At 37.4% G+C, this 22,357-nt stretch overlaps 1 protein-coding gene across 7 annotated transcripts in view; it reads left to right on the top strand.

Annotated features, from left to right (window-relative positions):
• NUP58 (nucleoporin 58) overlaps window positions 1-22,357 on the top strand; it is a 41,405-nt gene that overhangs the window by 415 nt on the left and 18,633 nt on the right. For 5 of the 7 annotated variants that reach the window (XM_048072763.2, XM_066989761.1, XM_048072762.2 and 2 more), the window contains exons 2-13: window positions 3,644-3,783; window positions 5,172-5,210; window positions 6,379-6,531; window positions 7,531-7,665; window positions 8,374-8,484; window positions 11,289-11,313; window positions 11,769-11,834; window positions 12,553-12,727; window positions 14,023-14,102; window positions 14,400-14,518; window positions 17,033-17,115; window positions 19,954-20,155. In XM_048072763.2, coding sequence (XP_047928720.1) covers window positions 3,644-3,783; window positions 5,172-5,210; window positions 6,379-6,531; window positions 7,531-7,665; window positions 8,374-8,484; window positions 11,289-11,313; window positions 11,769-11,834; window positions 12,553-12,727; window positions 14,023-14,102; window positions 14,400-14,518; window positions 17,033-17,115; window positions 19,954-20,155 — 1,328 coding nt within the window. The remainder of the gene's footprint in view (window positions 1-3,643; window positions 3,784-5,171; window positions 5,211-6,378; window positions 6,532-7,530; window positions 7,666-8,373; window positions 8,485-11,288; window positions 11,314-11,768; window positions 11,835-12,552; window positions 12,728-14,022; window positions 14,103-14,399; window positions 14,519-17,032; window positions 17,116-19,953; window positions 20,156-22,357) is intronic. The other 2 variants (XM_066989760.1, XM_048072761.2) reach the window with 1 other exon arrangement.

Below are 22,357 nucleotides of genomic sequence, written 5' to 3'. Positions count from 1 at the left end.
AGACCTCATTGCTCTCTGCAGCTACCTGAAAGGTGGGGAGCTGGGGGTCGGCCTCTTCTCACAGGTAACTAGTGATGGGACTAGAGGGAATGGCCTCAAGTTGCGCCAGGGGAGGTTTAGGTTAGAAATGAGGAGACATTTCTTCTCAGAAAGAGCAGTCAGGCATTGGGACGGGTTGCCCAGGGAAGTGGTGGAGTCACCGTCCCTGGGGGTGTTCAAGGAAAGGTTGGACGTGGTGCTTGGGGACATGGGTTAGTGGGTGACATCGGTGGTAGGGGGATGGTTGGACCAGATGGTCTCGGAGGTCTTTTCCAGCCTTAATGATTCTATGATCCTCGTCTTGATCTGCTTCGTCTCTGTCTGAGCTACGTGATACCCTTCACATTTTTTTTATCCTTCTGAATGCAAAAGGTGAACCCCACATGTGCCTAGGTGTGAGCAGGCAGCCTGAGGTGGTGTGTGTGGCATGCTCAGAGTCTGAGTGTGTAATGTTCAAATGCCAAGTTCCAGGTTTATTTCTAAGTTATTTCCAAGTTCTTTTCTGTCTCAGTCTTTCATTTGGTGCTTGTGCTTTGAAGCGGAAAGGAAACTTTGGTGCTGGGCGCCAAATATATCTGCAGGTGATATAGCAGGCTCTGTGCTGAAAGCAATATTAGTGTTTATTTTTTTCAGAATAATAGGCAAGATTTTTTTTTCTTCACACACCTGTACTAGCCCATATTCTTCCTGACCTGTTTGCTGTTATGCTTCTGTTGAAGATTAGGACCCTTACAGTGGAGCTCTAGAGCACTACACAAATTCTGGAGGTCTTCCAAATCTTATCAGGCAAAATTGATTGCAGTAACATAAATGAAATGGGCAGGGTGAGTTACTACTTCACCTGAAGGAGGTATGTTTCAAAATATCCAGCTGTAGGATTTGGCAGGAATTAGTGGGAAGGGAACAACATCTGGATCAAAGAGTATCTCTGGGTTGAAAGGCAATATTGCTTTTTGGAAGCCCGTATGGGAGGGGGCAAGTCTTCTGAGTTTCTTCTAATACTCTTAATTGTCCAGTCAGGACAGGTTAATGATATTTTTGTTACATGTGTGTGTTTTTCTTCCCCACAGTGAAGATGCACTTTCACATGAACTCTGCAAAGAACTTAAGTTGCTTTTGTTTCATGCCTGTTTAAAAAGAAAAAAAACTTTAATTTTAATCATAGGAAACATGCATTATTCAAAAGTATTATTTTAATATACTGCTTGAAACGAGAATTTCTTTTGTTGTGTTGATTTGCATGTGGTACACGCTACCCATGGAATTTAAATGTTTTTGTAGGGTGGTTTTTTTGCTGTTCTGGCTGCCTTTTTTAATCTATAAAAAGTAAGTTAAAATGTTATGGAAGCTAATTAATAGCAAACATTATATTTTGCATTTTTATTCATATATTTATTTCTACAAGTAGGATGAGTCTTCAGGGCTGTTGGTCAAGGAGTGTCACAGAGGAACAGGCCTTTTCACTGCTGGATGGTTTGTGAAAGAATCTTGAGCATCCCTGCGGGATGGTTTGCTGGAGAATGCGTTTGAGACAGTAAGAAGCTGGACCTCTTCTCAGCTGAGGCAGCATTGCCAGGTGTTGGAAGAAGGGGGCTTTGCTCTTTAGTCCAAGCATGAGTATTATTAGTCAGTGTGGCCAGTCGGTTTATATTCTGATGGCATAAAGCCTATATGGTATGGCAGCCTATGTAATTCCTGCATTAAGCCAATAGCAGGTGAGGTATTTAAGGTCTTGTTTATCGCAATTCTCTATAGCATGCTTTAGCCAGGTGAAGTGCTTTGTTCTAGCTCTGAAGTTAGAGTTAAGACTTAAGTGAGCTGAACTCCTCATCCTTCCAGCTGTAGGGAGTAAACAGTACCCTGGTCTGTGCTTTCTCATACTGCCATTGGTTTACTTCTATATTTTGGCGTATTTACTTTTTTGTTGTTATTGTCTGTTTGTTTTGTCCCAAAGTATTGAATTGCATATTTTGGGCATTAGCTTTCTTCTACTGTAATGCTGAAACATGAAAAAAATTAATCAAAAATCACCTTCGTCTGTACTGGGAAAAGATGAGAAACAAGCTCTCAACTAGTGAAAGAAGCATCATGTTGTATATATAAGGTGATAAGCAATTAGGTCATGCTGCTGCAGTTTGGTATGCTGAAACTGTGAGAGTAAAGCAAGGTGAAGTGCTTTGGCTCCTATGGAGTTGGACAGTTGGTTTTTGTCCTTCTGAACTTCTTGGTGTCTGTTTCCTGAATTATTTACCTTTAAGGGTCACTCAACACTCAGATTTTGAATTTTTACCAGCTTTTACTGGACTTGCCCGGTTGCCAGGGTGTAGATATTGCCAACCTTTAATGTAGAAGCCTATGATAGCCTTCTTTTTCTTAAAGATCAGCTCTTGTGATTAATTTGTTACGCAGAGGAGCTGCATTCATACAGAAAGGAAAGAGGGAACAATGAGAGAATATTGAACATCTGAAACCTCAAGTAGATCGTAACAACTGTTATGTTGAAGCCTAAATTACGTTTTATTTCAGTGCTACTGCTGTAGTCTATACAAAATGTCTAAATTAAAGAAATCTTCTCTAGCTTCCCAAGAGGTTCAAAATGGAAGCCAGAAGTTACTACAAATAAATTATTCACCTCATCTTTCATCAGTCAAAAATTCATCAGTTAAAAATTAAAATTTTTAAATCTTAGACACATCTGGCTCTTGGTACCCATGATTTCACAGGTTACAGATAATTCTGATTACTGTATTCCCCCACATGTTTTGTGCAATAATTTTATGCATTCTCTGCAAAACATGGCTTGCCCTGTAATTCCCATGAAGCTTCCATAATGGGTAGCTACCCAAAATTTAAAAAAGAAAAAAAAACCACAACTGTTAATTTTCCTTGTGATTGCTGAACTGAGTTTCTCCTCTTTCTTTCCCCTCTCTTCCCCTTAATCTGTGCAAATGGTTCTGGAAGTTTATTTCACTGGTTGGATTGGATTGCACACTGTATTGTCAGAAAAGAAAGTGTGCAAAACGTAGGTGTGGATCGCCTGTTGCTTGCATGTGTGGAAAAGGAGAGCATTGTGGTTAGAAAATTAATTCTTCCCTCTGTGTTTTTTGGTGGTAAGACAGGCCCAAGTTGTGCTGTTGATGTGATCGGATGTGTGGTTATGTGCTTATGTCTTCAGGGTGAGGTAGCTTTGGTTGACGTTTCTGGACAGAGGTATCAAACGGGGCTTCCAGTTGCTTTGAAAGGATGTTCCTGCAGGTTTATCATCTTTGGGCTGGCTCTAGCATTTGTCCTCCGCTTCCAGTAGTTCAGGGGAAATAATAGGAAACTAAGAGAAAAGCTTTTGGCTGGTTTATCAGGATGTGTCAGGCAGGTAGCAACGAGTTCAACGGATGGTGTCAGCATCGTGGAAGCAGTAGAAGCTAGGTAGCTGTAGAAGAAGGAGGGAGGTGAATTCCTCTTTGGTGACAGTGAGCTCTGACTCTGTCCTGCTCTGCTATGTTCTGACTGTTCAGGGCAATGATGGTGTGGGAAAGAGACAGAAATAAGGGGGGTTGGATTTTTCTTTTAAAAAATAATTAATGCTAACAGTCTTATTCTGTAATAGCTCAACAGGTGGACTTAATTTTGGAACTCTGGGTTCTTCCACTGCTACAGCAACTACGTCAGCTCCGTCAGTGGGCTTTGGGAGTGGACTTTTTGGATCAAAGCCAACCACTGGCTTTACGCTAGGAGGCACCGGTACAGGTAGAAAAAGTTCTTGTACAGCAGAAATTTGAGTCAACGGTGAAGAAATGTACCATTTGTATGTGCCACACGTTTTGTACGTGTACCGTGTGAATGTTACTTACGGCACACACAATATTACTTAAGTCACAGAATGCCACGCTGCGAATATTACATATGTCATTTTATGGTGTTTTTTTTAAAGTCTTCACAGAATGGTTTGTTAATTGAGAAGGTTAAAAGGTTGTTAATTGAGAAGTATGCAGCGCCAATGCTGCATAAACATAAATGCAGTTTCCAGAAAATTGTATCTGGGCGTATGTGTAAATTGTGCTATAATTTGAATCTGATGTTTTCTGGAAATTTTCCTCTTTATCCAGGATACTCAAAATTATGATTTAAAATTGAACTGTATTTTGAATTGAAAAACATTTGAAACCACTGTGAAATTGTTTATGTTTTCAGTCTCAAAGTTGCAAATTTGTGTTTTTTTTAATGTTAGCAATATAGAGAAATTTATTGATTCTTTTTCCTTAGGTCTGTAGTTCAGATGCAGAAATTCGTATAGAAATTATAGAAATACTCTAGATGCAGAAATTCTTATAGAAGTCTTAAAAATTGGAGTGTAAAATAATGAACCTTTTCAGATGAGTTATTTTTCAGCCATCGTACACACATACCTTAATGAATTTTATTTTGGCTCCAATTTATTTGGGGAAAAATTGTGTTGTTTCTACTTCTGCATGAACAGATAGATTGGTTCTCAGAAATTCCCTTATTAGAAATAATAAGGAATTATTATTTATTATAATTATTATTACTTTGTATTACTGTGTTTGTCTAGGTTAGGGTGATTTCTGTCTTGATTCTGTCTTTTGAACTTTTAATCGTTTTTTTAAATCTGAAATGGCATTGCACTGTTCAAAATTGTCTCTTTAAATTACAAGTGGGGTAAAAACCCTGAGCCAAGACACAACACTTTACAAAAGCTTGCTCCCCATAATCTTCTTCATCATACTGTAAATCTGTTTTGTGTGTCAGTGTTACGTACAGCCATATGGCTAAAAAAATACTTGATAGAATTATCAGTCTCCATAGTTTTGTTTACTTTCATTTATTTGAAATTTAAAACAACCTGGTGTGCTGCTGTGTTAACGTCAGCTTCACTCTTAACACATTCTCATAAAGTTTGTTTTTTTAAAAGGCAGTTATGCTTTGTTGTATGCTGCTGGTGCTCACAAATAGTGGTTTCTATGTTATGGTTTTTCTGCTTTCAAGATAATATGTAAAAGTTTGTATAATAGTCTACATATGTTACATTATTTCCATGTTTTGGTTCATGTTTTTTTATTAGGATAGCTGCTCTGTGGTTCTCAGTTACTGTTCTTACTCTGTTTTCTTTATTAAAGCAGGAACAGCAACAACCATTGCTACAGCACTGACGCTAGGTGAGGACCTAATTTGGATGTTAATGATATACAGGGGAAAGCAAGCCAGAGTAGAGCTAAAGGATTATTCTATTCCTGCACAACAGTAAGAGTGGTCACAGTGAAAAGCTAGACTTGTGTTTGTCCCCTCATCAGTGTCATCCTTCAGCAGAGAAGTGGAATCCATTATCAAAGAATTCTTCGTACAGAGCTTCTTGTTCTTATGAACTTTGAGTGAACAGATCTGCTTGTTAATTCCCTCTAGCAGAAGGGTAAAGAGTTGAACTGGGAAGGGACATGAGGAATACATTACTCTTGTTTCTCTGGTGTGTCTTTAATCGCTGTTTTTCAGCTGTCATGAGAATTACAGAACTATGTAGGTGTTTTCAGCTATTTTTTTTTTGGAAACATCAGAACTGACCCTGAATTTGAACAACCAGAATTGTTGTGGGGGGAGAGAGGGAAGGAGGAGGGGACGTGGGGGTACTGCTACCAGACAGACTGATGTCCAAGCACTTTGGAAACCATGTTGTGAATAAGTAGGGAAAAATGGTATTGGTTAAAGAAGCGAATGAAATGGGGTAGGAGAAGGAAGAGCAGCTGACCCAGAACTTGATGTGTAATCATAAGTGGCAGTCAGTACTATGCAGGCAAATGTCAATTCTTCTGAGTAGCTGAGTGAAATGTCACTGAAAACAGACACACAGCAGTTATTGAGAATACAATGTTTTTATTATCCTTGTTATTCTGGTTTGTATATCACACTTTTCTTTGAATACAGCTTCCAGAACATAAGATGTATTCTTACCATGAAATTAGCAGGAAATAGAAGCTTTATTTGCCTTACTTTGCAAGTGTTCAAAAGCAAAATCTGAGGAAATAACATCTCAACATAATTTTCTTGTTTATAAATTGAAGGGGTATGTGCATTCCTGCTGGTTTGCACATTACGTCTATCTGTGTTCCAAGATTAAAGCCTCTTGGATTATTCAGAATTTTGGAGGAAACATACCTTTGCAATTAACGTCAACTTTGAAATTTATCTGAAGGTGCTATGGAAATACTTTATTGCCTGCAAGTGATCTTGCCTGCTGGGGTGCTAGTGGCAATTAAATGGGGATAGCTTAGAAGATGAGATTGGATATTTTGAGAATGAATACTCAAAAAGTTATTTTTGGGTTTCTTTTAGGCACGCCTGCTACCACATCAGCAGCTACCACAGGCTTTAGTTTAGGTTTCAACAAACCTGCAGGTTCAGCCACGCCGTTTGCTTTATCTATCACTTCTACCTCAGCGGGTGGCCTGTCGCTGTCGTCTGCTCTTACATCAACTCCCGCAGCAGGTAGGAAAATGTTTTTGTTTGTCTTTAACGGTATAACTTTATTGTAAAATTGTGCTATGCTCTGTTTTATTCTAGCATTTGCATAATGCTAGAAGGTTCGTTGGACTTTACTAGTTCTAAGTTGGGTAGCCCAATACAGACATTTATTTTATATGGGGGGCAGTACACCTTGTAATTTAGGCAGCATGTAATCAAAGTTGTTAGAAGGGTAGCAATAGATGATTTGTCACATAAAACCATCATCTTAATTATTGTTAACCCCACTGAATGTTGAAAGTTTCCTACTTACACAGCTGAAAAGTTACATCTACCTGTTGTAGTAGACAGCATGAAATAGTTATCTAGTTAGAATAAATGAGATTTTTTTTTCCAGCTCTTGTACTGGCAAACACTTGCCATCATACTTTACTTAGCTGAAGTGCAAGATATGTGATAATTAAGAATGGAGTTCATTTTTCTTAACCTTGGGAGACTGCATTTCAGCCCAGTTGTTTGTGCCTTCTGTGCTCTGTCACTCTATGCCTTTGGTCCTTCTCTACTTTATTCCCCTCTATTCTGCCAAAAGCTGTGATACTTAATTACAGCAGAAGACTCGAACTACCTATAAGAAGTTTTTTATTTGCCTTGTGTGAAATATGTTAAGCATTAAACTAAAACATTAACATTTCAGCATTTAAAGATTAAAAAGTCAATCACACTTGTTAGATCCATTATTTTGTAAAATAAATCCTGTGCCAGGTTCTAGATTCTCTAGTATTCTGTGGGACTCTCAGAAGTTTGCTATACTTGCAGGTAGACTTGGACTAATCAAGATTGCAATAATATGGAACAAAATGACTTACAGTTTGAAAGTCTCTAGTGGTTTTTGGAAATTGCAGGGGAAAAAAAAGTCTGAGTTTATTACTTAGTCACAATACAGATGCTGTTCACCCATTTCAGATTGTCTGTGGATGTATTTGAACGCAGTGTCTACATGAAGCTGGTCTGTTTTCTCTGCAGGTACTACTGGCTTTACGTTAAATTTGGGTGGTACAACTGCTCCAACTACAACTGCTTCCACAGGCCTCTCCTTAGGAGGAGCCCTAGCAGGTTTAGGAGGGTCGCTCTTCCAGAATACAAGCACAGCAGCAACAGGTGAACATTTTTTTTTCCCCTTCTATCTTAAAATGTTGAAATTCAATGCTTGATTGTATTAAGTTATAAGGTAAGATTTACTTTTATATAAAATCTTAATACTGTAAAAGTTATTCTTGTTTTACAGTTTGGAACAGACTGGAATAGACAATAAAAATGAAAACTGAAGTCATTGTTGTCCCTCATTCTTAAATTTGCTTGTACTTTGATTTGCTTGGGTTCTAGTTTTAAAAAGTTTTTTGTGATAATTGACTCAAGGAAGTTGATTGTAAACAGGAGAGGGCAACATAAGTATTCCTTTAACTGTGGAGAAGTTAAAAACTTATTTTGCTGGCTTTTTATCTGAATAAAATTTCTAACCATTACTGTTGTCATTTCAATTATTTACTGACTTCCTGTCTTTAGTTCTAGAGGAAAAATTAGTGTGTTGTAGTCTTGGTAACATGCTGCTCTTAAACTGCAAATGAAACAAAGATACTTAAAATGATGATGACTAAATTGGCTATCTAGTTATCAAATAATGTGAAGCAATTACAGAAAATACTTTCACAGAGTTGTGTGGAACTTGATACAATCTATTTTGCATATTTTAATCCAAATGTAGTAAATGAACTGAAATTGCAAACAAGGTAATCTTTGGGTTTAGCTTAAAATAAGTTGTAATTATCAGCATTTTAAATGCAAAAATTCTGTTTGTGTTTCTTGCAGGGCTTGGACAGAATGCCTTGAGCTTGACTCTGGGGACGACTGCAGCTCCTTCAAGTACTGCTAACGAAGGTCTTGGTGGCATTGATTTTAGTAGTTCTTCAGACAAAAAAAGTAAGTTTGTTTTAAAATGTTTATAGCTCATAATGCATGCCATAATTTGTTACTGACAAAATTGTCAGAGTACTACAGAAGAGACACTACTTTGCTGTTAGGGATGTGGAATTAAAGCTATCAATTTAAACTTCTTTATTTTACGAAGTTTCTCACTTAATTTCATTCTTGAATGTTGTACTTGTATAGAAGAACAAGACATTGTGTTTGCAAGCAAAGTTTTGTGAATTTATTTACTTTAAAATAAGTATAACCAAGTATCATACTTAGGAACCGTGGACCTAAACCCTGGTTTCTGGCCTTCCAGGCATAAAAGGCTCATATGGCTGGCTGTTCACTGGAAAGCTATGGCAGATTTCCTAACAGCTGTGTCAAATGGCCACTAGAGGGGGAATCAGAGCTATGCTTAAGAAATACACTGCAAATACAAAAAGTACTCGTTTGGAAATAGTGTTCTCAAGTCGTAACAGTTAAACTGATGAGGTGGGATTTCTTGTTTGCTTTTTTTCCCCTTCAAAAGCCATAGAATGAAGAATAACAGGTAAAAAAACAAGATATTTTTAAAGCTCTATTTCTGGTAGTGGGTACTGATACATGGTACATTCCATTAGGTTGTTAAAACCAGTTACTAAAACCTACCTCTGTGGTATCTCTGAAATACTTAACGGAATATTGAACATAAACAGATGAGCACTTACTCATTTATCTTAGTTTTATACATCCAGAGTAATCTTAACTAAAGCTGATTATAAAAATGTGCATTTTCTCTGGGGAATCAAAACTGTTCATTTAATCTCTTGGTTTCGTTCAGGAGCCAAATTTGAAATGAGGTATTCCAATAACTAAAAGAGAAGGAAATATTGAAACTATATGCAGAAGAGATAACACATTGACTGTCCAAACTGGAGTATTCTGCATGATGTGGATTTTTTTTGGATATTACTGCTGCAACTGATGAAAAAGCTTTGAGTTCTAGGCTGTCAGTGTGAGGGGTTCCATTACCATGGCATTAGGATTGCACAACACTTCCATGATGTACATGTATATTGAAGTGAAGCCTAGAGAACCCCAGAGTGCTTCAGTCTGACATCGCTTAGCTCTTAGGTTGTAATTCCAAATGAGTTAAGTACCTGAATTCTGCGTGTGTTGCAAAGTGGAACTGGGAGTGGGGGACTACTGCTGTCAGGATAAGGAGCCAAGGGATCCCTTAGCAAAGCAACGGGAAGTGCTAAAGGGGACTGTCTCAGAGTTTTCACTTCTCAGAATTTAGGATTTATTTAGGAGTGTTTCTCATAATGGATAGCGTTGACGAAGTCCTACCTGTGCACTACTATTCAGTTGTGACAGTACAATTGTTTGTACAGCTGTGGGGAGCGGTGGTAAGGTATGATGGTGATTGATTTTGTGGCTTTTATTTATTTTTTCTTTATGAGGATAAGGAAGGAGGAGACGTGGCTATTTAAAAAGAAAAAGTGCTTATGAAATTGCTGCCCTTAGAAGGTCCAGGACAGATAGGCACTGGCATCTTTATGCTGTCTTCTGGAATTAGTTATAAAGGGTTTTTTCTTGAGACTGAGTGCCTAGTATTTCTTTAAAATATTGCAGGAAGCAATTATTGTATAACAGTTTTCCTCATGTTATTAAAAACCAGAGCAGTTGCTCAAAAAGTAGCAAGGTCTAATTTCAAAACTTTCACCTTTTAGATAGTGTTCAGGTGGTATGCAGTAAAAAAAAATGACTGGGAGAGAAAGCAAAGTAAATTTAGTCCTAATTCTGGCCTCTGTCAGTTCTGGTCTTGTTTTTCCATTTTTGTGCAGTTGCTCTTTGGTAGTTGCTTTTGTTAGGGATGAGGGTGGTCATTGTTTGGTGTGGTTTTTGTTTGCTAAAGGTATATAGAATGGATGCGTGAGTGTGGGTTCTGGTACTGGCTGACAGTCTGCAGACAACCTAAGTGGTTCTTGCTTCTAAACCAAACAGCTTCGCCTGGCAGGAACACTGGCTTGGGCAGCCTAAATTGGTTGTGGTGCTAGCATCAGCTTCAGCTACCTTCCAGCTTGTTGGCACTGAGAGGAAGTAAGGATTTGAATGGCATCCAGCTGAAAAAGATGAGGCCCATTTCTTGGTCTGAGCATTCTTCCTAGCAGACTGCTACAGTACGGTTACTGCTCCTAGCCACAACTAGAAATAGTCCATATATATGATACTGGATTCAGCTCCTCTTCGTTGCTCAAGAGAGGTATTTGGTATCTTGAAACCATCTGCTCATCCAGATACACAGATGTCTAGTTTGAACTGTGTAGATGGTAAGTAAGCTGTAACATCTTCAGTTCTCTACAACCTCACTTATTCCTGGACAACATGCAATAGCAGAATTCTTAGGGAAGTCCAGTGAACAAACCTCAGTTGGCTTTTTATGTGAGAAGAGGCTCCTGGTGCAGAATTCAAAACACTTCAGTGTTCTGTGGGTGCAGGTTTGAGTAAGCTACGGTTGTGTAAGCAGGGACAGATTTCTTAAGCAACTGCAATTGTTCATGCATTTATAGTGATTGGTGTAGGGACATAAGATGCTTGACGTTACTTTTCGTGCCAAGAAATTAGCACCTGACCTGGTGAATCATTGTTCTTGAAAATATAATTGTCTGTGAAGGGAGAATAAATTAAAATCTTTTATGGCTAACCTAGTGTCTTCCTTTTAGTAATAGAAATCAAGTAGAGTGCACTCATTAGTTCTTCCTTAAAATCTCATTAAAGTTGTTTTGTCAGTTCCTCCAATTTCTATTTCTGACCTACAATTCTTTTTCTAGGTGACAAAACAGGAACAAGACCAGAGTAAGTGTTCAGATTATCTTTGCATTCAGTATCTTACTAAGTTTAGTTTTCTGATATGCTGGCCTTTTCTACTACTTTGCTCTTGGAAAAGCCTTGCTCGTAAATAACCAATTTTTGCAGCATGGGTCCTTTAGTAATGATGGTTCATCATTTTAAACACTGCAATTTTCCCATCAAATGCAATACCTGCTGCTCATCTGGCTTTTGCTATTGACTAATTGCATGGTTTGAAAAACTGTTTCTGTAATATGTGTGCAATACTCGTACCACAGGATTGGACGTCAGCATAGTCTCTGACTGTGCATTAATTGAAATCCTTCCTAGTTTCAGGATACGTACAACAGGTGTAAAAGTGTGTAATCAGTCACTTGAAAGTGTTCGTGATACTTAGTAATCATGTAAAAAAATGCTTGCCATTTTCAAAGCACTCAGTAAACATGCGTTGTCTCTTGCAGAGATAGCAAAGCACTAAAGGATGAAAATCTACCTCCAGTAATCTGTCAAGATGTAGAAAATCTGCAGTAAGTAGTGCTTTATTTATTACAGTTGCATAGCTGAAGTATTGTGTTTTGTTATGTAACAAAAACACTTTACTGCAGGCTGCTTGCAGGATAATTTACTAGCCCAAGGCTGTCACATTAATACTGGGATCAGAGTAGGTGGATAATTGTAGTAGCTGAAGTCTTAGGCTGTCCTTTTCAGACTTGCTTTTAAATAGCATTTCCACAAACAGCTGTGCCCAGTAAATATGCTTCTAGAAGCTGATCCTGCTCTCCCTGGGAGCAGTAAGCCTGTTGTACATGCATAATAAATATTGAATCTTATTTGCATATGCATTGTGGATCTTGCATGGAGTTGAGAGAACTACAGAACAGCCTCACTGAAGCAGGAAGGAGGCAGGTTGTAGACTAGTCAGTCTGTATGTCCCTGTATTGGTGAATTCAATGTGATAATCGCTTTTACATGGATAGATGTTATATATTAAAAAATGTGTAGCTTAGTTTGTCAGAGTACAGCATGACATGCTTATACATGCTATTGAAGTCTTGGTGGTTTTTGCTGTTTTCTACAGTGTTAGCATGCTAGCTAAACAACAATTTTACTATTCAGTACTAGATTTTGGAAGAACTACAATTCCTTTGTTCCTATTTAAATAATGCAAGTGGGGTAAACACTTGGGTATTTCAGGTTCAATATATTGTGTTATTTTTCCTACCACTCCCTTTTTCCCTTCTCCAGGAAATTTGTGAAAGAACAAAAACAAGTTCAGGAAGAAATTAGTAGAATGTCATCTAAAGCAATGCTTAAAGTACAGGAAGACATTAAAGCTCTGAAACAACTTCTCTCTGTAGTTGCCAGTGGATTACAGAGAAACACTCTTAATATTGACAAGCTGAAAATGGAAACTGCACAGGTATAACTTAATAAAACTTTGTTATGTAGAATTTGCATGTTTATTTCCTATAGGATAAATACCTTTATTTATCAGACAAGTTAGCATATTGAAACTATATGGTATCCAAACTGAAAGGGTTGTAAACAAAGTGAAAAGCTTAATCCATTCTGATCTGCCTGAAATTATCAGAGGAGACAAATCATTGCTGCCGATGTTTTCAGAGATGTACAACAGCATAAAGACACCTATCTTGAGGAAAGCATCCTTTATGTTGCCTATGCAATGGAGGGAATATATACCCCCCTCTAGTTCCATTTCAGTTGCATATGCAGCTGCCAGTGAAGATCAGTTTGTAACCACATGATGGACTCTGGAGCAGTAGAGATGCAAGTATATTTTCTTCTGTTGACTACTTAAGGAAAACTAAAAATTCAGAGACCAAAGTGTCTAACTGTATCGAGTGTTTTTTTAGTGAAGGAGTCACAGCTCTGTTCACCAGTCTGCATTTTAACTGTGTCACCAGTTTGAGCTCAAATTAAGTTCTGAAGTTAAGATCTTGTCACTTTTTCTTTCATCTGGCATATCAAGACTGTTTACTTCATAAATCAGTGTATTTTATTATCAAGTAAAAAAATTGATGCTCCTTATATCTTGAAAGGAAATACTCTAGTTATATTTGGGCAATTATTTTCTATGAAAGGAAGAAGTTGTTAGTGATATTCTTGCATTTCCTTAAACAATGCAATTAAGAATAGTGACAGAACCAGGCATTGAGAAAGGATTAGTGATGGTTATTGGGAAGTATTAAACAGTCTGCTGTAATTACCGTGCTTAGAAAGATCCTTTCCATAGAAAAGGGCACTTTTAAAAAGAACTTTTCAAATGCAAAATGTTTCTTCTTTTAGATGTGTTACTTCCTTGCATTTGTCTGTTCTTTTTCCATAGTCCTTAATAAATGTAACAGGATTTCTGAAGTACAATAGAAATTAAATCTTAACCTGTGACAGTCCCTGCCCATGGCAGGGGTTGGATCTTTAAAGGTCCCTTCCAACCCAAAACTATTCTGTGCTCTTCAAAGAGTTCAGCATACTTTCAGGGTGTACCATTATTAGTTCCTTGTCCAAACCTCTTCTGGTATTTGCAGTTCTTTAACTTTCTACGAGAGTGTTCTTTGAAGAATTTCTGGTCAGATTCTATCATAGTTTTCCTTCATATAAAATGTTTTCGTCCTGTGTTTAAGTTAATAGTAGAATTGTAGCTATTTTTCAGCACTTCATTCAGAACCTTACGTTTTATTAATTTTCCTTATTTAGGAGCTGAAGAATGCAGAAATAGCATTAAGAACACAGAAAACTCCTCCTGGTCTCCAGCATGAAAATACAGCTCCAGCAGAGTGAGTTATTGTTATTTATAAAAGTAGTTGGTAATATAACTTCATAAGTTGACTTATTTCTGCTTCTTGTAATGTTTGTACCAGATGCTTCACAGAATCAGTGTTTTACTTCTACACTTATCTTATACCACAGACTTGAGAAATACAGTCCACATTCTTTTTACTTGTTGAAGAATGTCATAAAATATATACCTGCTGCAAGTAGCAAAATGGAAATTGGCAGCTAATGTTTTTTTCTTTAAATAGTAGCAAAGTAATGAAATGGTATGATTAAACTTCATTGTTTTATTCATCTAGCTACTTCAGAATCTTGGTAGAGCAGTTTGAAGTACAACTGCAGCAATACAGGCAACAAATAGAAGAACTGGAAAATCATCTTGCTACTCAAGCAAACAATTCACACATAACTCCACAAGGTGAATGTTTAAATTTTAATGGTTCATAGACAAAAATTAAGAAGCCTTATATCTGTAAGAAAGACTTTGCAATTAATCTCTTTGTTACTGTTTTTCCTTATTCAATGTACAGAAGCAAGTGTTCAAATAGATTCTTCAGTTGTTCAATGTCATGGTTTGGAATGTAACCTTTAATTCATAAAGGTTCTGGAGCTGTTTAAGGTGGATCCAGTTCCTGAGGTGCAATTTGTATGCTTGGTTTGTGTTTGGAAACTTTGGGTGTCCAGGAGTAGAAATCAGAACTTCTAAATCTCTGAAAGCTAGGAAGTAAAGAGGCATGGTATGTTTTTACACTCATGTTCTGACTTCTGTTCTTTTACAAGGATGGTTGCTGAATCTTTTTCTAGACTTAGCTAAGGCACTTCTGTAGGAACTGGGAATGAAAGTTAAGGACTCTTAATAGAGCCAGGACACATCTGAGATGTTACTTTGGAATTTCTTAAACTCTGATTTTTTGGGCTCCCCTTTCTTGCAGCATCTGTGAAATCCATCTACATTTTCCTTACCTATGTTCCTAATGAGCTCATAAGCATCAGAGAAAGCTCCATACTCTTCAGTCTTTCATTGTCTCAGCTCACAATTGCTTGGTCTGTTGAGTCTGTTCTGCTTCGAGACCGCTGTTATTTCTTCTGTCTTTGTGTAGTGTTCTTAGGGGTTTATGTATAATGAGAACCTATTTTCCTTTCATCTTGGTTTCTGCCTGCCTGCCTTTCTTTCTCCATCCCCATGAATGAGACTTCTGTGTCTACCTGCTATTTTAAGGCAAAGTCTTCATGCGGCAGAGATGTTTATCTGTGGAAAATACTAAAGTGCCTTCACCATTGTAGAGGAGTACTTCTCCCTTCAACTCGGAGAAAATTTATTTTTTTTCTTGCTGCCATCATTTTATCTTGGGAGAATCTCTTGTCAGAGATCTCTCTTTGGCTTGTTACCCTCCTGTGATCATAGGAATTTTCATCTTTTGGGTCATTTTAGGTACAGGTCCTGTGATAAGTAGTGATTTCAAGTGCACGTTTTTTTGTGCCAAGTGATTCTTGACCATCCTGCCATTATAGGATGGTGCTTAGGCTCTGGACCTTGTATGTCAAAAATGAGAGAACTATAGCATCCTTGTGGTCATCTCTTCTTTCCACATGACATCGCTGTGCAGAGTGTGAGAGGGTTGCCTTCACAGATTTTCCTCAGCTTTTTCAGCAGTGTCCTGCTGCAATTTAAAGCTCCTTTGCTTGTGAGGGCAAGGATCGGTCAGCTGTACCAGTATACCTAGACTGTCAACAAATCTGGTCAGCACTGTATTGCATATGTAGCCAGTTTACCTTTAGCATACGGAGAAAAACTCAAATTATGACCCAGAATGTCTTGACTTTTGAAATGTCTTGTGTTCCATATCAGTAAATTGCTTTCAGCATCTTCTGGGAACTTGAGGCCAGTCTTCCTAGGTATGACTGGCTCCACATCCCTGCAGGATGACATGAGGTTTATTCCTTTTTCAGAAAGAAATGCAACTTATAATGAGAAAAATCCTCAACGGAGAGGCAAACATTTTCAGTTCTTAAATCGTCTCATCTTCAAGAACTTGATGGCTACTCTTTGCATTTCAGTGACTTATATGCCTTCTTCAGAGGAAATGAAGCTCATCTAATTGCATTGAAAGACCACTTCAGTGCTTTTCTATCCTCCATTTTAGCAAATTGTTTCAGTGCTTCTTTTAGAAAAGTTTTTTTTTTTTTGGTCAGCAGCCCACCTCATTTTGCCCAAACCTTTGAGATTTCCTCTTAAATCATAAAGTTTTGCATTAGTTGAGTGGATGCACTGAAAACAGTTTCATACCTGTGTGGGAAGCAGACTTTCCTAAATCTAAGACTTTATGTAGGCAACAAAGCTCCCCATTGTGTCTTTCTCTCAGTTTATGATGTGCTTGTGGGTAGAATAAGAGAGTTCCTGTGATCCTTGTTAGTCATGTTTTTAAAATGCAAGTGAAGTTTCTGTTCTGCTGTTATCTCTTTGCAAAATCATCTGAACGCTGAATCGTGTATTTACTCAGAGTGGAAAATATATACAAATGCAAGAAAATCTGATCTAACTCTGTGTAATAAACGAGTGAGGTAAATCAAAAAGAATGTGTAATTAAAAGACATTAAATAGAATATTTTCCTGGCTTTGCTGAGTGACAGAATTGTGGGAAACAGATCACCATGCATATAAGAATGAATTGGGGAAAAGAGTTGTTTTTTTTCCCCCAAAAAATAAAGCTTGAAGCACTGAGAAATAATGCTTCGAGAAGTAGTTCTGTGTGCAGGTCTCGTATCACCTAATTACTCTCAAATTCTGGATTTCTTACAATTTCTTCTCCTGCAATTTTCTTGTGCTTCATGCCATATGGGTTCAGGGTGGGCTTTTTGCAATAAAATAAACATTAACCTTTTTCTCCTGGAAGTAAGTTTGTAATTGTCATATTTTATATGCCTCTTACAGATTTGTCCATGGCTATGCAGAAAATCTATCAAACATTTGTAGCCTTAGCTGCACAACTTCAGTCAATACATGAGAATGTAAAGGTATGTTGTTTTTGTTGCGTTCCTGCATGTTTAGTGAAAGAAATAGATGCTTGTTGATAGCTAATAATATATCTTCTGGTATTCTTTTTCTGTTAAATTACTGTTTTTAAAAATTATGTAACAGGTATCCAAGAAGTACTTTGATTAAAAGGGCAACTTTTGTTCAACTGAGGTCTAATTTGAAATGTTTACTTACAGTGATGTTGGCAACTGACCACAGTCATTTAGGTTAAAAAGTACTTTTTATTTAACTCATTTTTGGTTTTAATTGTTGATCAGATCTTGAAAGTTCTGTATTTGATCTCATGCACATATGTTTTGTTCTTTACCCAATGACCTCTTGATCTCAAGCAAAGACGATCTAAATATGCTCTTACTCCAATAAGTAACAATAAAAAGGTACTCACCAGTAAGAGTTTTCAAAATAACTTGGTGAAAAGTGTGTTCTGGCTTGATTTTTTTTTTTTTTCCCTCCAATCTGGCTTTCAAGGAGAGTCATATATACAAAAAGACTACTATGGAAAAAAAAATGCTAATGAAGTAGTATACCAGAGGAGCCTAGTTAGGCTTGGTTTTCTTTCTCCATGGACTCCAGCTCAAGTTTCTCTTAACAGTTCTGGACAAATGGGCAAAATTTCAGTGTTCTACAATCTGTAGCTTTTCTTGACCTTCAGAACTCTTCTTAATAACAGGGAGAAGAAAAAAAAAAAAAACCAACTTGGAGAAAGTACAAATATTTGAGATTGTTTTTGCTAAGTGATTTTTTAATTGGGAATAGCTCTGCTTTTCTTCCCTTTCAGAGTTTCTTCTGCATGGTATTGCTACTTTTGTAAATATCTGAAACTGTTTACTTTTCCTTAATAATGTTGAAGAATGCAGATGCTCTTGTAGGAACAGATTCTTTGCATTACATTGCTTCTGTCATCATAGATATTCACTGGATTACAGCTACCTACCATCAGATATTTGTGCTGCTCTTAGATAACTCATTTTTGGTACCAGATAAAGAATATATCGGCTCTTCCATAACTTCAGCAGAATGAGACAAAAAGGATCTGGAACATCTTCTGGGCTTTTCACTCCTGAGATCTGAGTGTAGCCCTCACTTGTGCTGTGGTCTGTGTGGTGATACTTTCCTTATTTAATGCAAAGAGCTGGATTAGTATGCAAGTGTAAGCATTAGTAACTTCACGTACCTTGTCAGCGTGATTCAGTATGAAAGGTGTTACTTCTTAAGCAGTGTATTTATCTGAAAACAAGGGGTTGGTTTGGGGACTTTTCTTTCTTGTGGGATATATTTTGAAGTTCAATCTAGTGGTCATGATGACTTATATTTTGGAAGACACAATTGCAGCTTCAAAAATCAGAGAAATGAACATATTCCTTAATTGGATCTTTCATTCTGGCAGTTCATCAACTGTTAGAAGCTAGGAGAGGAGAGCAGTTTTGAAACTGCTTTTTTCTCTGCCTTATTTCATGGTTGTAATATGACTTGTGAAGGCAGAGCTGTGACCCCAATTCATTCCTCTGTCTGAAGTAGGCTTTCTGGCTTGTACATAATACTTCATTTCAAAGGTTTGAAGTTGTAGTAAAATGTAACCTGGAACTTCTTTGTACAGGGTTAGTTGATAAATGTATTCATATTATAGGTGAGTATATAGGTACATTCTGTATCCAGGCTCAGTAAAGAGTAAAATGTGCTTGGGCACAATTTAAGTAGAAAGCTTTATTAAATCATTCTGTGTAGGTTAGCCTTAAGACCCTGTTCTACAGCATCTAATGGCATTTCTGTCAGCTGCAGTTAATATGGCATCTTATTAAATCTCCAACTTCTATAAATGTCTTTTTTCACCAAGGAGAGCAGTCCTCATGATAATGAGAGAAATCTTTGTGTTTTCTGCTATTTCTGATAGACTTGGGCTACAGCTGTTAAAATCGTGAGTCAGAATTCTTGGACCGGAATTAAATGTGCTCCTCAGACACAAGCACTTAGCCAGGAACATGGGAAATAGTGTGTCTTCCATAAAATCCAGTTGAATCTATTGGGTTTTGTTTTTAATAAATCTGTTGCATTTAAAGATACTCTCTAGATGGAAATCACTCTTACCAGCTCATTAAATGAAGCCATTAGTCCTTTCATGTTACCTAAGATACCCATATTTCCCTTGCTTGTGACAAAGGTCACTCACAGAAATCGCTCACGATGGAAAGGCCACGCCAGGTATCGCCACAGAAGGTGGGTTTTTGAGGGCATGGGGAGGGCAAGAGGCAAGGCAGGAAGGAAGAGCAAACTTGGGCTACCTGGAAGCCTAAAGCAAGAATAATTTATTGCGTTTGCACTGCATTACCTAGCTGATGAAATGAATCAGCAATGATAGTGGATCCTAAAATTTTGATACCTTCTTTGGGTTTGTCCGAAGAAAGAAATGCAAGAGAGAAAGGACAGTTAAGTGAAGCGAACAAAGATGTGCAGAAGGGTAACGCTGAAGAGAAGTTATATCATGTAATGAGCTAGTAACGTGGCAGTATTTCACCTCTGACGTCAGCTAGTATGCCAACAAATAAAATTGTGCTGGTCTACACCAACTTTGAAAGATTTTTGGTATCATGCAGAATGTTAATCTGTTACACTTGACCACTTTGCAGCATTTAAGTAAAGGACAACCTGTGGATGTAGCTGATGCAAAACAGTTCTATCCAGTTACAACTTGACTAGATCTTTTTGTGTCTTTTTAAGGAAATGTTATTTATAACCTGGTTTCTTTTTTTTTCCTTATGAAGTAAAGGTTTTATGTCAAATATACTGAACTAAAATGGCTTCCCCCACCCCCCCTTCAGATGCTCAAAGACCAATACCTTGGCTACAGGAAAACCTTTCTGGGAGATGCCATGGATGTGTTTGAGGCAAGACGAACAGAAGCTAAGAAGTGGCAGAGCGCGCCACGTGTTACCACTGGACCGACCCCTTTCAGCAACATACCAAATGCAGCAGCCGTTGCGATGGCTGCAACACTTACTCAGCAGCAACAGCCTGCTACAGGTCTGAGTGCATTCAAGTTATAGATTATTAGTGTAACAGCAGTAGTAAACTTGTGTACAATTTTCTATGAAGTCTTCCTTTGTGTTAGACTAAAAATCTAAACATTGTGATGAGTAAAGTTACTGATACATAGCCAATAGAGGAAAAAAAAAAGCAGGGTAGACTTAGCAATAATTATACAACAGATACTTAATCTTGTGAATTTACTTGTATTAGTGATATTTACTGTACTGTTCTAATTTACCCCCTTGGAATGTGAGTCTTCACTCTTCAGTAACATCTCTGAATACATTTAGTATAGCCTCTTTCCAGAGTTGTGTGGTTATAGTAAATTATTTTAGAATCAGTGAGGAGAGAATATCTAAAGGCGTATTACCTTTTTCATATGTAAAACGATTAATGCATTTTTATATAGCACTTTGGAACTGTAAAATGAAAAATGCTGTTGAACAGGAAGGATAGTCAAAAATCTGTAGAATAGGAAGGTGGATACCTGGCTTATTATTTTATAGCCAACTCCGTCATCATGGTGATATTGGGGCAGTTTTTGCTGCCTGTTCTGCTGTTGTGAATATTAGTAGAGAAAGTAGAGTGGATCAGTGGTTCTATGTATGCATGTATGTTTAAGAGGAAGACCAAAGCAGAGGAAATACCTGATCTACTGCTAAGGACAAATGAATATGTATGGCAAAGGAAGTAACTTACAGCACCTTAATTGACATTATTATACTAACCATCGCTTTTCAGAGAGGGGTTCCTGAATATAGGGAGTTGAACTGATATTTAATCATTTAGCAGAAATAATATCCTCCGTTTAATTTTATTTGAATGTGGATATGTCTGTCAGCAAGTTACGAAAAGCTTAGTTAACTGCATTCTACGTTTATTTTCTAAGATGTATGCCTGTGTGTACTGGAAGTTAAGGGAGGGAAAAGGTGCTAATTTGTCTCGTAACAGCAGTCATATTTTGAATTAGTTTAATTAAAGACCTACTCAGCAACCACCCTTAGGAGTTTGACAACTTATTAGGCTGTCCTTGCCCTCTCCATAGAAGGAAACAGAAATGTGCTTCTAGCCCTGGCCCTTAAAAACAGCAAGGAGATGGGTTTAAAGGACAAATATGACAGAATATTTTGAACGCAACAGAAAATGAAGTCATTATGAAATATTTTTTTAAATTTCTTTCGTAGTCCTGTCTTCCTCTTTCTGCTGCTATCTTAATCCATGGAAATTGAGTGGAAGTGACATCAACAAAAGATTATGTTTTTAAACTGCCACACCAGCTTTGTTGCAGTTTAAAAACATAATATTTTGTGCAGCTTAATGTTGCGAAAATAGTTCCTTCTCCCCCGTCTTTCTCCTTGTCTTTCTTTAAAATACTCTCCATGACCATTACGGGATTAGTTGTGGATACAAGTCATATACTTGAGATGTCGCATTCTAAGTTTTACTTGCGTTTTTATAAATTGTGGCGAGGGATTCAGATTTTCTCTTCCTGGTCCAGATTCAAGAGAGCTGCCAATAACTTCAGTAAGTTGATGCCACTTATGGCATGACTTCATTAGTGTTCTCTTAGGGGTTAGGAGCGAAAAAATGCAAACTTGACCTGTACCAGCACGCGTGAGGTAAGGTGACTTTATACCTCAAGTTGTGTTGTAACATTTTGTAGTGGAAAGAGTGAAGTCGTCTTTTGTTTGTTTCTTTGTTTTTATTGTTTTGTTTTAAATTAGGTTAGTGGCTTTGGCAGAGTGTTTCAAAAGCCAAAAACGTGCCAACTTCAGGAACGGTGCAAAGAGAGCAAAGCCATTAACTTACTTTGCACATGCCAACAAAAGTAGGCAAGAACTTGAGTTTACTGCTTATTCAGCTGAAATACTGTTGCCTTCCGTGAAACTTGCTTGATGACTTGGAGAACTAGAGGTAGATTGAAGTGCCACTCAAAACATCAAGAATATTTAGAAACATTAGAAAATAGGCTTAGTAATTGAAGTCATCTTACCTACTCCTGTGGCTTAAAAGAAGGATTAGTCAGGCCTGAACTCTTTCAGAGAGATGTAACAGTCTTAAAAGCTTACTATGAAGGAACATTTCACAGCTTTCCTTAGATTACTGATTTCAGTGCTTGACTTGTTCTCAACATCTTACCCAAAACTTTATAGCTTCAAATTTAGTCCACTACTTTTGGTTTTATTCTCAGTGGAA

This window comes from Anser cygnoides, chromosome 1 (assembly GCF_040182565.1).
Source record: "Anser cygnoides isolate HZ-2024a breed goose chromosome 1, Taihu_goose_T2T_genome, whole genome shotgun sequence".
NCBI lineage: Eukaryota > Metazoa > Chordata > Aves > Anseriformes > Anatidae > Anser > Anser cygnoides.
This window is presented reverse-complemented; position numbering and strand designations above follow the sequence as displayed.